Source organism: Macrobrachium rosenbergii, chromosome 56 (assembly GCF_040412425.1).
Source record: "Macrobrachium rosenbergii isolate ZJJX-2024 chromosome 56, ASM4041242v1, whole genome shotgun sequence".
NCBI classification, from domain to species: Eukaryota; Metazoa; Arthropoda; class Malacostraca; order Decapoda; family Palaemonidae; genus Macrobrachium; species Macrobrachium rosenbergii.
The window spans coordinates 49,410,897-49,426,651 of record NC_089796.1 but is presented as its reverse complement, the minus strand read 5'-3'; the positions used below and the strand labels follow the sequence as shown (position 1 = coordinate 49,426,651).

The 15,755-nt window shown below is 36.3% G+C and overlaps 1 protein-coding gene across 2 annotated transcripts in view; it reads left to right on the top strand.

Annotated features, from left to right (window-relative positions):
• SWIP (strumpellin and WASH-interacting protein) overlaps positions 1 to 14,119 on the top strand; it is a 944,327-nt gene extending 930,208 nt beyond the window's left edge. For both annotated transcript variants that reach the window (XM_067099922.1, XM_067099923.1), the window contains 2 exons: positions 7,708 to 7,808; positions 7,982 to 14,119. In XM_067099922.1, the coding sequence (XP_066956023.1) occupies positions 7,708 to 7,808; positions 7,982 to 8,245 (365 nt within the window). In that variant the 3' untranslated portion in view covers positions 8,246 to 14,119. The remainder of the gene's footprint in view (positions 1 to 7,707; positions 7,809 to 7,981) is intronic.
• The last annotated feature ends 1,636 nt before the right edge of the window (positions 14,120 to 15,755 follow it).

Here is a 15,755-nt window from a genome sequence, read left to right as displayed (position 1 = left end):
TACGAAACATTTTCAAAATTGTCCTTCATGCATCGCCAATGCATTTGACAGAAAAAAAAGTCATCCTCAAACCCCAGTTCAAATGTTAAATAAAAAAATGAAAAAATTTGTCATGACATTACTATTGCTTCCAGTGAAACCATAAAATTTGAAATAGTCCTATATATTTGATTGTTTTTATGCCTCAACACTGAAAAAATGTAAATAAGTAAATACAAAAGTAGAATGCATCCAACAATATTAACGGGTGAACGGAGCGTGTGTGAAGCAAGAGTGGCGACAGTGAAATTATTTTGAAACCATTTTTATTTTATATTTGTTAGAGGAATATTTGGATTTTCATAAAAATAAAATGATTTAAGTTATATTTCTTAACCACTTCAAAAATTATGGCTTACTAGCAAATATTTGCCTATTCAATTATTCTTTTGTTAAAGCCAAGATTTTGTTCTTAGGCCTAGGTGTGTTAGAGCACTTTACTTACTATAAATACACTACACTTAGCATTCACATCTCTGTATTAACAATTTCTATCCAGAAAGCGTGAAGTTATCTACACATTCTTGCACTTCAAGTTACCTTATGAATGAGTAAATTATACACCAAAAGCGAACAGAAAGACTTTAAGAAAATAATATTTTAATATGTTTTAAAGCAGTGAAAACACAAGTGTTCCATAGGCCTTAATATTAATACTAATACTGTAGATATTTTGATTAATAGTCATCCTCTCCATATAATTAAAGTCATCATCATTTATTCTTCAAAGAACAGGTAATCTCTACGGATAAATTCTGTAGTGACAGAGATCACATATCAGAAGGCTTAGATTATTTTTTTAGGCCTATAAATCATTTTGCAACATACAGGCAGCTTGAACATGACTTCAAACTTCACCATTCAAAGAAAACTTATTATAATTCATATTCCTTATTTGAAAATGTTGTTATGACTGTTGAGCTTATTAGGTCTAAAGTTATAATGCTGCAGAGGTAGTTTGTTGACGAGCCCGAGGAGCATGTTAAGCGTGCTGTCATTGACGGCACCGCTAATCTTATCACACCGTGCTTTGAGCTAAGCAATAAAAAAAAAATCAGTTCAAATCACACAGGTTACGAATTATACCAATGCATAAAAGGGATCATATTTATATAACCTTAGGGAAAATAGTGCTACTTGTGAATTCACAAACTTACTGACATGTATGACATTGGAATTGAAAAAAAAAAGTTTTAAGATTACTTGACAACATTACGTTGAGTCTGAGATTTTGGACGATACAAAAAGAATCATGTCGCCTCATATTTGAGCATAGCTGTACATATAAACTGAGTGCATACAAATGAGATCATGATTATCCTCCTTAACTGCTTGGCAGAAATGTTGGATTTGCTTTAACCTCCCTCTTCACGAGGGTAAGGTCCTAGGGTTGCTAGGCCTTGCCTCCTCACACTATGCTTGTGTGTTGGTACCTCTCTTTCTCCCTCTCCCAGTGTTCTTGAGAAGGCTCTGTATTGTCCAAGGCTTCACATTGGTCTGTCAGCTAATTTCACTGATCTTTAAACCTAATTTGTACCCTCAGTAACATGCACTGTCGTCATTTGATGTATAAGGCCTTGACATATTGCACTGATTTATGGGAAGTATTTCCAGCCGATCACTCTCAGGCTCAAACAGGTTTTATTTCAGAGAGCCCAGGTCATTCGTGCACTCTGCTTGGACACGGGTCATTTTCCTGCCTTGATTTTTCCCCACTTCCTTGTCCCCCACATTTCCCCTGTTACATGGGAGGATAGGCCTCAGTCATAAGTTAGTCATTGTCTCCCTGTCAATTTTTTTATATACTGTACTGTAATGGATTTTCAAAGCATTCTGATACATGAAAATAGATGTAGGTTCAAACAAGCAAAACCTAATGGATTCATGGTCATCCACGCATTCTGCTTGGACACTTCATAATTTTCCTGCCTCTCCTTGTCCCTACATTTCCCCTGTTGCATTGGACGATAGGGCTCAGTTGTCAGTAAGTAAGTAAGTCAGTTTCTCCTGGTGGAGTGTTTCCCCATGGATTTTGAAAGCATTGTTATGCACGATTGAATATAGATGTGGGATAGCATCAGTCTAGGGCTTTGCATCAGGGGTTACCTTTTCCATGGCAAATAAATCAAGGAGATAATGTCAGGTAAAATGCAACATTTAACTTATCAAGACCTTAGCTATTGGAAATATCAAGAAATCATAGTCAATCAAGAAATTTAGATGGGAGGACTTTGTGTGGATTGTTACAGCAAATAAGCTCATATTTTCTCTTCTGTTGTGCAGTAGAACTGTCAAGGACTGAGGGCTAAGTATGAAGTAATGAAGCTTCAATAGTTGTCCAGGAACTCGCAAAAGAAGGCATTTAACAGATAGCTTATGTAAACAGTTGGCTAAATCAAGGGAGCTACCAAATTAGAGTGTGTACAATATGTGGGAGTGGTAGTTGACAGACTCCAGTGAGAAGGCTCCTGATAAACTGGAACAAGCCCCATTTCCACCCAACAGGTGTTTTGTGTGGTTAGGACTATGCTGGGATATCCTTCACAGTCCTCATAACCAGATTCAAACCAGAATAAGGAAGGACCTGCAAAAGTTCCCTACCCAATATATATTTTTACCTATGAATTTGGTAGGCAGTATGTAAGTTCCAGCCCCATGGGTGCCTTAGTGAAAAGCAAGGCCCTTCTTGATGCCATGGTAATTCTTAGGTATTGCCAGGGAGGGGCTGCAACAATTCTATATCCCAGTCTGTCATATGGAGGTAAGTCACTTTAGAACAACATAGAGTAACACATATATATTTTTGTTTTTTCTATCCTTCATTGTTAAATCCTGATGGGTATCCTGAATAAAAGGAGGTAGGTAATAACTTGTTTGACTTTATCGTGGAGCATTTTTTCATTCAGGTCATGGGAATTTCTTAATCTGGAGCTAGGCTATTGTGTCACCTATCAATTTCTTTTGTGTGCTCCTTGGAGGAAGAATTGTGGCTACACTATCAAAAAACTTATTTATGATAGCTGCTGTGAATCCTCAAACCCACTTGCTTTCCCTGATGTAAAGGCATGGGAATTTTTTGTGAATTTTTCTTTCACAGACTTGGCAGATAGTGGGGAAATGGCTCCTATGTGTTGGTGCCAAATCTATAAGGCAAAGGAAAAAGCCCTCTTGCCTTGAATCCTTTATACTCATTGCTGTGTCAAAACCAAGTGCAAGAGGATTCTTTGGTATTGGTTGGTCTGTCTTATGGAGTCCAGATGGAACCATAAGAATAAAATTTTGAGGACCTACAGTGTTTACCAAAAATAGGTTTCCCTTCGTCAAAACCTGTTTTATCAGTAAGATACTTGACCACAGATATCCAGTAATTTGGAAATGATACAATTTTAACATTTTAAAATGTGTAAAGGACAAATTTCCATTTGCATTGACATCTTGTCTTTGTGAGAGTATAGACAAGATGTCAGACATGTATGAACTTTGGAAAAGAAAAGTATTTTGTCACTTGCACAATATGGCTTTTGGAAAATACATGAATTTCAATTCCCATATGTTTTTTGAATCAAGTATATGCGTCATTTCCACCCAAGCAGTGTCATGCAACATTAGCCTTTGATCTTGAAAAGGCTAATTACATTGCTTGAAAGCATGGAATGCCTAACAGTTCTTTACTCAGAACTGGGAAGTGACTTGACATTATCCAGTCAGGCATTGTTAGCTTATTGGTTCTTAAGGTAGGTAATACTATACTGGAAAGAAAATGTCATGAAGTTTTGCTGGGCAGTGAGCTCAATGTCTCTCTTTGCTCAAGCAACAAATTGCATTTATGCTCTTATGCCTTGTTACATTCTCTCCATATGTTTTATAGAAGACTACTTTCTTTTGTAGTACTGTATCAAGAATCAGATTCAAGTTTTAAGCTAGGAAAATAGTGTTTTTCATTTTTGTCACATTCACTGACTACATCCAGACTCAGACATTAATTATATTTAAGGTCAAAGAATTCCATATGTTGATGAAACTTGATTAATTTGTTTAATTCTTAACTTCAGGTTGTCATGATTTCTCATTTAAGATGGTGTAAATAGGGTATCTTGAGTTTTTTCAATATTTATTCATGTTTTAGCCCTTATTTTATTTAAACTGGCTTAGAGGTGTGAGGTATAAACCTCAGCTACCCATACCCAGTCCCAGATTTTAGATTCTGTGCACTGCTGCTGACAGTAGATTAGACATTGGGCTTATAAGTCTCATCCATTACAAGTGGTGGTTGAAGTTGATCTACTGTACCTCTGGACCAATATAGTCTGTGTAATTTTCTCAGTTACTAGTGTAATTTACAGACATTCCCAAGCCCTATTACATTTCAAACTTCAAATGATAAGAAAACTGGTTCATATATGCTCACTCTGAATCCTTACACCATATGGATTCAAAGTGAAACATTTGTTGAATAGTTTGAATCTTTACAGGCATGTAGTAATTCCTATTCAGATACCAGCAACCTATTCCTGGAAACCTGGAAACCTAGAGGTCTTTTGCCAGTATTTCAACGTTTTTAAGAGTAACATAGTAGAAAAAGTTCATTCTATTGTTATGGAACCTACACAGTAGTATCAGTCTCCAAATTCTATGCTAGCATTGAATTTGGAGTATATGATAATGCTTATAATTTCTGGAGTATTCAACCTTGGTATCATCTATCTTTGCAGCCAAATTCTATGGCATTCTGACTGCAATTAAAAAAATATCACTAATGGAGGAGGGAAATTTTCCCATTTTTAGTAATGGAAGAAGTGTTTTGCAGGCTTTAGAAGCTTTAAAGTCAATTGAACTTTGTCACATTTTGTAATTGAGTCCAGAGGTACAAAATTTCAGTTTTGCTGAATTCCAGCTCAAGTAGGTTGTGCGTGGAAATTAATTACTAGAGACTAGCAAAAGATTATTTTTTTGAACATATCCATTTTTTTATAGTGATTTATTGACTAACATCATGAGATATCTTTGTGACATTTAGCTGCAGTATTGGAAATCTTTAGATGTAGATAAAGAAAATCATTGTGATATATCTCCTTGGAGGTATAACAGTATGCTCTTAAGATAGGAGACTGCTGTCTGACAACTTGCACTTGCTACATTCATTGATACAAAAGTTTTAATGGCTTTCAAACACTAGCCATACTGTAATAATTACTTGGGTCCCTGTTTGTGAGCCATTTGTTAATTTAGTAACCCAGCCTTAGGGATCTTTGAAAGTGATACCACAGTTAAGCCTCATGTGGTGGAGATGGCAGGTACATCCATATCAAAATACCTGGAGAGTTTGTTGTATACTACACCATTGGCATTTTTATATTTATTTTAGGAGCTGGTCTTCTCAAAAAGACTTCATCTGTAACCATAATTATCCCCACAACAAATTACTTAGAAATTGTAACATATTTATGAGGCTGTGGTATATTTCAATGTAAATATAATGAGAAATATTGGATATTTATCTGTAGTGCTATGCATACATTAGGAAGTAAGATGCTGTAAGTATTCATTTTAATCCATATGTGTCTACCCTTCATCTACTGCCCCAATTTGACAATTTTATTTATGCTGCTTTCATTTTGAAATATTACTGGTTTAAGTCTTCATATAGCAGACTGTGAATTGCTTAGCAAAAAAAAAAAAAGTTAATTGTGAGGAGAAATGTTTATGTATATGATTTAGGCAACTGTAGCTGAGTGTATTTGGCTTTTTATAAATTTTGATTGTTGTTGTTAGTACAGCCCTTTAACGCCGACTGGACGTATTTTACGTCGACAAAAGTTGTCTGTCGGGTGCCAAGTGGACGTAAAATACGTCGACTACAAAAAGTTTTTTTAAATATTTCGCGGAAAAATACTTATAGGGCCTCGTTTGCGAAAAATTTTAAATCACGCCCCTTGAGGGATGCTGGGAGTTCACAGATCACGCTGTTGTTTTGTTTACAAGCGTGACCTAGCTGCGCATGTGCGAATTTCTTTCTTATCCCAAAAGAAAGCATCAGCTAACTCTGCTGAAAATCTCAGAAATTCTTTAGTCACATTGTCATAATTTTTGCACCGTTTTCTATTAGCCTTTACATAAAGTTTTATATATGAAAATGTGTGAAATTTCATTTAGAATGCAACAAAAAATAACTCATGGTTGTAGCTATTATCAATTTTGACATATTTTCATATAAATCACGATGTGCCAAAATTTCAACCTTCGGTCAACTTTGACTAGACTGAAATGGTCGAAAAATGCAATTGTAATCTAAAACTCTTACATTCTAGTAATATTCAATCATTTACCTTCATTTTGCAACAAACGAGAAGTCTCTAGCACAATATTTCGATTTGTGGTGAATTTTTGAAAAAACTTTTTCCTTATGTCTGCGTGCACTCTGCTGAAAATCTCAGAAATTCTTTAGTCACTTTGTCATAATTTTTGCACCATTTTATATTAGCCGTTACATAACGTTTTATATATGAAAATGTGCGCAATTTCATGTAGAATATAACAAAAAATAATTCATGATTGTAGCTTTTATCAGTTTTGAAATATTTTCATATAAATCATGATAAGTGCCAAAATTTCAACCTTTGGTCAACTTTGACTCAACCGAAATGGTCGAAAAATGCAATTGTAAGCTAAAACTCTTACATTCTAGTAATATTCAATCATTTACCTTCATTTTGCAATAAACCGAGAAGTCTCTAGCACAATATTTTGATTTATGGTGAATTTTTGAAAAAACTTTTTCCTTACCTCTGTGTGCGCTAACTCTGCTGAAAATCTCAGAATTTCTTTAGTCACTTTGTTGTAATTTTTGCACCATTTTATATTAGCTGTTACATAAAGTTTTATATATGAAAATGTGAGCAGTTTCATGTAGAATACAACCAAAATAACTCATGGTTGTAGCTTTTATTAATTTTCAAATATTTTCATATAAATCACGATAAGTGCCAAAATTTCAACCTTTGGTCAACTTTGACTCCACCGAAATGGTCGAAAAATGCAATTGTAAGCTAAAACTCTTACTTTCTAGTAATATTCAATCATTTACCTTCATTTTGCAGCAAACTGGAAGTCTGTAGCACAATATTTCGATTTATGGTGAATTTTTGAAAAAACTTTTTTTTATGTCCGCGCATTACGAATTCATGCATCATTTTGTGATAATATTTTCTCTGTGTTGCTTTGATCGTTTTACAATTTGTTATATACCAAAATCATCACAATTTAGTGTACAATACAACGAAAAAAAATTAGCTCATTAGCTTTAACCGTATTGCTCACAGCGCGATTTGTATACAATTATATATGACATTTTTTTTGCGCTGTCATATATTCCAATATTTATATATGATAATGATATTTTTTTCATTTCTGATGGTTGCATACTAAACTTCAGGCAATGAGAAAAAAAGGAGCCAAAAATGAGCTCTTAATCTTAAAAACTAAGCGTGCTGTGATTTTTTGAAAAAAACTTTCTTTATGCTTCGCGCTAACTCCCAAACCCCGCCGGCATACGGCAGACACTTTTGTAAATAGAGGCTCAGCGTTTAAGGGTTAATGAGACCATGGTATGGACAGCTAGGCTGGAAAAGTATTTATACTAATGAATGTATTGTTTTTGTTATGTTTTAGGGATAGCTTACTTGCTGAAAGTTCTTGACCAGAATGCAGCATTTGATTCTCTTCACTGGTGGTCAGGAGTTCGTAGAAGGTACATCAGTGAACGTGAAAAGGTAAGTTAATGACCTCAACAGTGTTTCTGTATGTTATTGCCAGGCATTTATTTTAATTATTTCAAATTATTCGTACAGAAAGGTCATATAAACTAGTTTTGGTTTTTCTCCTTTTGGTAGCTTTTAGTCAGCCTTTTGTATTTTTAACTTTAAATTATTCATTGCCTTACCAGGTTGAAAAGCAGAAACAGGCTGGAAGTGGAGTTGATGATAAACTTCAGCAAACGTTGTCACTCACACTCTCACGTCTCCAACAGTACCAGCAGGAGTTTGAACTTTTATACCTTAGTATAAGTAGCGCATGTGTCTTCTTTCGAGGAGATTGGGCTTCTTCATTGTCAAGTGATGCTTCCACTAGTGATACCCAGTCTGTAACAAGTGCATCAAGCAGTAAAGAAAAATCATCTGAAAAGGCTTTGGAGAACAATGGACAGTAGTATATATTATTATGGATTTTTAGACATACATTTTGTTCATGTAGCATTTATTAACCCCTGTCTGTTGCTAAGTATGAGTGTTGTCCTATGTTATTTATATTAGGCATCATCTGTATGTGGGTTACTGACATGATTCAAGCGAAAATTCTCAGAAGGAGCTGTAAGAAATAAATACATTCAATGTGATTAAGGAAATATGGTGAAGACAAATTTTAAAATGTTTTAAATAATTTTGTTTTGTACATTTTCTTGTTGAGTTTCTCTCATCTGTCAAAAGAAGGATGCTGTGTAGCATTGCAGTTTCTAAACTATCAAGATGTCTTGATTTTTCTAATTAAATGTTCAATGTTTGATCAGTAAGTTAACGTCCTGCTGGTGGAAATGTGTTTTTCATGTTTATTATTTTCATCATAGTCATATATTGCCTGAGGTCATGGCAAATGATTCTAATCTCAATTATTGTAATCTAGGGATTTATGTATGATGCTTGGAATTGATAGAAGGCATCATGTCATTTGTGTTTAGTCCCCTAAAGGGAAATCTGATGTAAAAAAACAGTCAAGTTGATGATCATCATTATCATCAACCCTCTGTATGTTCAAGTTACTGTATACAGATTAGTTACTTGACTGAGCTTTCATAAGATGTTGATTACTTTCTGGACCAGTGGAATGTGAAGGTGATACTGTTTCTTATTGGGGTGGTCTTGTCCAGTGACAGTAACATCCACAATCACCAAAGGGAAAGGTGCGTAACCTTAGTATTGTTCTCTGACTTTAGTGAGAGAGGAGCAGAGAAAAGAAAGATCTAAAGACCTAGAAAGGAAGAGGCAGTGATGCTATTAGCTCAAGAAGGAACAACCATCTAGGTACCAGCCCCAAGAGAAAAAGAGAGAAGGGCACTAACTGCAGTATAAATTGATGTTTTGGCCACCACTATGGTCAGCTTGAGACCAGACCCAGATAACATTTATCACAACTAAGCAGAGATGAGAGAGTAGATAATTCCTAGCAGTCTGACAATTTAGGAGAAGGCCAATTTAGACATCAAACAATCAGCCAGCTATGACAAGAGTAAGAGAATGCCGGTCACAGTGTTCCCTGAAAGAGGAAGGTCATCATTGAGTCTGTATTGTGCATGGTAGCCAGAACATGTAGAGATGCTTACAAGAAGTTGCAGGACATATTGGGAAGATTGAAAGATAATGGCAAAATAAAGTCAGTGTGTTGGGTGCCCAGAAGAATATATTTTTTTTATGACTGTAGGTAATCAAGACAATGGTGTTGGTAGAGTCCTACAGAGATATTTTGATCTATCTCATTTCTCTTCTGTCTCCAAAAACAAAGGTATGGATATGTGACAGTGATGCAGAGAGAAACTGTGCTTAGTGATATATGTATGAGGCTTGGCATGAGATGTGAGAAGTGGCTAAGAAGGAACCAGTTAGCAAACATGAATAAGGAGAGAAAGTTGCATGCTTTCCAGTCCATCCTTGGGTTAGGTTGGGAAGGCACATCATCATTAGGACAACAGCAAGGAGTAGGCCACTGGAATGCTACAGCTATAAGTACTTGGTCATAAATTTAGGAGAGACCCCAAGTCTGTCAGAATATTTACAGAAATATGTGCATGAATTTGGTGTGTGAATAATCTCAAATATACCTTAGCAAGACTAAATTTAAGGTGCCGTTTGATTTACCATGGTCCAGCAGAGATCACATGGCTCTTGGAGATTCAGAGGAAGTGTTTTGCTGAACCTGTAGGACTGCCCCTCTTCCTCAGAAGTACTTGGTTCTTCAGAATGGAGATCAAAGACCAGGTTAATGAATGCTGAGGTTTTTGGGATGGCTTTGCAGTTTTGGGGAGTCAGCACATTGGACCTCTAAGAAGGTTTGTATTTAACAAGGGTTCCCTCTTCTGCATTGGGATAGAGGCAGGTAAAGGTGGCTGCACTGTTATTGATGTTATGCAGTTTCCCAGATGGATTCAGTATGCCAGGGAGGAACTACAGTAGGACTCCATAGGTTTCTGGCAAGATTTCAAATCTTGTCGAAGATATTAGAATCTATCATAGGAGACAATGTAATGAGACATTTAGAATTACACAGTCTAATTTAAGACAGCTGGCATGAAGTTTGCAATGGAAGATTATGCTTGACTAATCTTTTAGACTTCTTGGACACCTGTAGTGTCTATGCAATAAAATCAAAGCAACAGATATTCCATAAGCCATAGGTATGTCCTCTCTGGATTTCCAGAAAGCATTTGCCAAGGTGCCACATGAAAGAATAATGATAAAAGTAAGGGGTGGTGGTATTACAGACATTCACAAGAATACTTGGAAAAAATGGAGTGGTCAGTAAAATAGCTGATTTTTTCCACTTGGAAAAACTAGGAGATAGAGTTGTCATCAAGAGAAAGAGTTAGGAGTCTTTATTACTAGTGACTACATCCTTCTTAAGCAAAGCTAGGCCTCAATTGGAGTGCCCTGTCCAGTTCTGAGTGCGTAACTCAGGAAGACATAAAAGGATTAGAATCCATTTAGAGAAGAACAACCAAACTAGTACCAGCAGTTAGGCACATTGTATATCAAAGGAGTCTAGAATGCCACAAGCTGTATTCTCTTGAAAAGTGTCTCTGGCAACTCTGCGATATCAAGTGGGATGTCTTAAAATTTGTCTGTGACAAAGCACACACTGACCAATTATGGGGAAATGTTTTTCTTTTTAATTGCTCACTTTGAATTGAGTTTTCATGTTATAAAGCTGGTGTTGGCATCATATTGAATCTGAATATGTGTACCATATTATAACGTTTAAAAGTGGAAAACAGCATAAAGGAAAAGTCAAAGTTGCATGAAGTTCACTGAAAATTTAGGTGGATGACATCATTGGAATCTCAAGGATTGGGAATAGGATGACTTCATTGGGATCTCAAAGGGTTAAGAGGTCAGTTGATACACACATTCTAGATACTTAAAGGTATGAGTAAATCCATAGAATGCATGTAATTATTTACCTTGAATAATTACCAGATTACTGTACAGTAGATCTTGGATTCAGTTAATAACTACAGTACTTGAACTAAAATTGTTCCATGTCAGTCACTGCAGGAACTTCTTCACATAGAAGGTAATCTCATTCTGGAACAAACTGCCTGCTGAGGTTTTGAATAGTACCACCCATAGTCAGTCATGCAGATTAGACAGTGTTTGACACATTCGTGTGATGTTTCTCTTTAGATTGACTAGAAAGTCTTGTGAGACACCTGTAAGTATGTAACTCTATGTAACATGGAACCTGGTATTAGAATAAAGCTAGCTCTCTCTCTCTCTCTCTCTCTCTCTCTCTCTCTCTCTCTCTCTCTCTCTCTCTCTCTCTCTCTCTCTCTCTCTCTCTCTCCTTACATATTATGTTTTTTAGACTTTTTTAAAACAATGTCTGTCCACGCCAATCTTGGTACATGCTCAAGAAGATTAGTATGCCGAGATAACATATCTAAGGAATCTAGAAAATAGCAGCTGAGAGACTTGCATGGTTGTCTATAGGCTGCTGTATTGAACTGGAGAAAAGACTTGTGTTAGTCTTAAGGCTGCTGTATTGAACTGGAGAAAAGACTTGTGTTAGTCTTAAGGCTTATGCCATGGAAATATAGTACTATACAGTGAAATTTTTATGTCCATGACAGGAAAAAGTAAGACCTTCTCTCAGAGTATTTACTGCATCCTTATTTATGCAAACAAGCATAGAATACTTAGTTCATACCGATAGTGGACCTCTTTGTGAATGCCATGAACCATAAACTTACAATGATTGTTCACATTTTTTTTGAAGAGGAATACTCTTATTCACCAGTAGGCCAACCTGAATGTTTGCCTTCCATCCATTATTTTGTTAAACATATTGATCATCCAAGCATTGTTCTCCAGAATACTGAAATTAACTTTGTGTGGCTCCATCAGGTATATTGATTTACAACCTCTTCTGGCAAACTTCTCCAAAGAACTTGTAACTTTGGTTGAGCCACTGTCAGCCTTACAGCAGTAGATTTTAGCAGAATTTTTGTGCCTGGAGGTTATCCAGTGATCTCTATTACAAAGAATTTTTCAAGCAGAAGCAAGCAGAATTTCTAGATACCACAGGTAAACCATCATGGACCTGTATCTAGTGAAATCAGCCATCTGCAGTTGTAACCGAAGTGACTTTATTCCACTCTTTGCCACTACTCTACCTCCATTTTAGCAGATTTCTTTATCTCTCTTATGGCACAGAAGAGGGCTTCTATCTCATTCATTACTGAATATAGATAAGCATTCTTAGGGTATTTTACCCCTAAGTATTGTATATCACCAAATTTGGAAACCTAGATGAATTTCATAATTAACTCACTCAAGGGAGTTAGATTGTCTGATAGTCTTATCAAAATGGCACGATGGTCATCCTTTGTTATTTATGTCATGAGGAACCCTTTGCACAAGCTTAGTGAGCCACTCATCTGTATCAGGTGAGTTATCTGCAGGTGCTTGAAGACGAAATCATGCTGACTCTACAATTCAGAATTCTTCATAGGAGGATTGCAAAAGGCATCATGTTGTTTTCTTTTTTCTTTTTAAGGAAATGATCATTCTCAGAGCAGGACTCTGTTCTTAGTAAGGTCAGTGTGCCCAGTCACACTTTTTTTTTAACAAAATCATACAGCTCAATTTCTTACTGTGTGTTGCTAACAGTGCACCTTCAGTCTTCACTTTTTCTTATTCAAATGATCACAGATTGATCGTTGAACCTTTCCTTGATTGGGTCAATTTTTGTGAGTAGACAGGTTGTTACTAGCTATCTTCACCTATTTTACCTCTGTACTTCAGTGCAAATACTAACAAGTTCACAGCTAATATTTATGTCATAACTCCTTGATAAATAGTCTGATCATGTAAATATAGAGTGAATCTATCAGGGAATGTTCTGGGAATAATAAAGGAAGTGATTCAAATAATTACCATCCATCTAATTGAGTTTTGGATGCCCATTACCAATCAGAAGTACTGTACTCTTATTAGATGGTAAAAGCTTAAGAGCTCAGAATCTGTTACCAATTGTTACATTGGAATTTGGCAAAATTAGAGTTTATATTTAAAAAACAAAATTGATACTTTTGATATTTAAGTATCTTTCTGAATTTGTATTAAACTAGTTAGTAATAACAGAAACCTGACTTTGTGCAGCAGTTTAGGTAGATTGTAGCTGATGTCTGTAAGGATATTTTTGTATTGAGGGATTCCATGTTTTTATTAGCATTTTGGTTGTTCAGAGAGTCTGCAGGACAGAAGAGAGTGAGAAAACTCATTTCATATCAAACCTCATAAAGACAAAGCCTGATGAAAAAATGATAATGGTAATGATGATGACGATATACATTCTTAATTTTGCTTAGAAGTAAATATTCTGTCAAGTATCCATAGATGTATGTATTACATTGGCATTATTATGATAAACTTACTTTTTATAATAGCTGTTTATACTGTGAATAGCTGGACCTTTGTATAGTTGCGGAACATTTCCATGTAGGAGTATATTACTATATGCTATGTCTAGTATTTTAGATGTATATAACTGTAAAATATGCATAGTATTTTGATTAAATTTTTACTTATATCTGAAAGATTTGTTGTGCTGATTTAATATACCAGCCCTCCAATTTGTACCATAGGAGAAATTAGAGCTGAACTTGGAAATCACACTTCAAAACTGATAGATGTGAAGGGAAGTGTCTTATTGAGAGGAATGTGCTCTATGTTAGTTAAATTTGAATGAGATCCTTATCTTATTTTATGATCTGAGTCTTGTTTATTTTATGGTGAATTAAAATTAATGAAGTTTATGTGGAAGTTTTACTGTACCTCCATTCATATTCTTTCTTCCATCTTGCTATCCAACCTCTTAACATTTGTTGCATAGTGCAACTGCAAGGTTTTCCTCCTGTTACACCTTTCAAACCTTTCTACTCCCAATTTCCGTTTCAGCGCTGAATGACCTCATAGGCCCCAGCTCTTGGCCTTTGGCCTAATTCTATATCCCATGCCATTCCATATCAACCGAAATTCTTTTCAAAATGCGATATTGAGTAGAAGATATTCTTTGCTGCATTTGTAATGTAGTCATATTACTTGAACCTTATCTCAGTATTATTTTTCATCCATATCATGCCAATATCAGCAGGTGTAGGACAGCTGTCTTTCATAAAATTTGTAATTGTATTCCTTTAATTTTTCTTCTGCTTTCATAGTGGTTGAATGATTAATATGATCAGTGTGGAGAAATGCTTAGAATTTTTCTGAAAATCCTGTGCTAAGTATATCTTCATGATACTGTAGTATTGAAAGAGCTTATCAATTTTTGCTAGGAGAAAAAGTACCAAACAGCTTATGTATTTGCTATCTTGTCCTACCAAGTTTTCCTGTTTACATGGTGCCCTTTCCTTGGGGCATGTAAACATGAATGTGTTGTTAATTTCAAGTCAGTAATGTTATTCAATTTTTTTGTTCATACGCAGAACAAACCTTTGCTCTTAACATTAGAATAAATCTTCTGGTGCCAGCTGGAAACCGATTTAAAAACAATCAAAAATAGTATATGCATGGAATCTGTGGCATCTGGCATCTGATACGCAGATGAGGTGGAAGCGGATGAGAGACCCAGCTAGAACCAGGGTTCCCTTGTTCCTGCTTCCTGGCTTCTTCTTCTGAAATAGACCCCTATTCTTCTTGCAGTAGGTGTTGTTGTTTTGTAATACCACCAATCCGTGCCCAGAATGTCATTCTTGGCCTGTTGTGCAGTGGGAGAAGTTCTACAAGAAGAAGGAACACAAAAGGAAGTCAGAGCTTCCATCTTGGGATGGATTTCCTCCTCCTCAAATGGACTCTTCTGCTCCCCCTTCTTCCAGACCCATTCCATCTGCTTCGTCATCCATTGATGCCCTTTTTCCTTCTTTTTCTCCCTCTGATTTGTCTTTGGGAGCATTGGGAGTTGGTCAAGGTGATTTTATATATCATGCTGCCCCATCTCTCTTGGAGGGGGGGATATTGCCCCTTCAGGGAGAGAGGAGGCAGCGCCATCTTGCTCCTTTGTTTCGGATTCTGATGCACAAAAGATGTCATCTATTTGGGCCTCCGTAGCCTTGCCCAGGGTACCCTCTCTGGATGGCCTGTTGTTGCATTTCATCTCTTCGTGCTTACTAGTGTCGGCTCCCCTAGAAGTCACCTCCCCTCCTGGCCTCCACTTCTTTGGTTCTTGTGTGATGCCACCTACCAGAACACCTGTGATACTAGCTACGCATCATCCTGGGTCGACTTTACCTGCAGCAATCCCATTGGCTCTGGGTCAGACTCCTGCTCCCGTGACGTCACTCCCTGCTTTGTCTCTCCCTGTGGCGGCAGTATCCATGACATCATTTCCTCCAACTGCTCCCGGGACGTCACAACCAACTGCTCCTGTGATGTCATCTTCTGCAGTTGTCA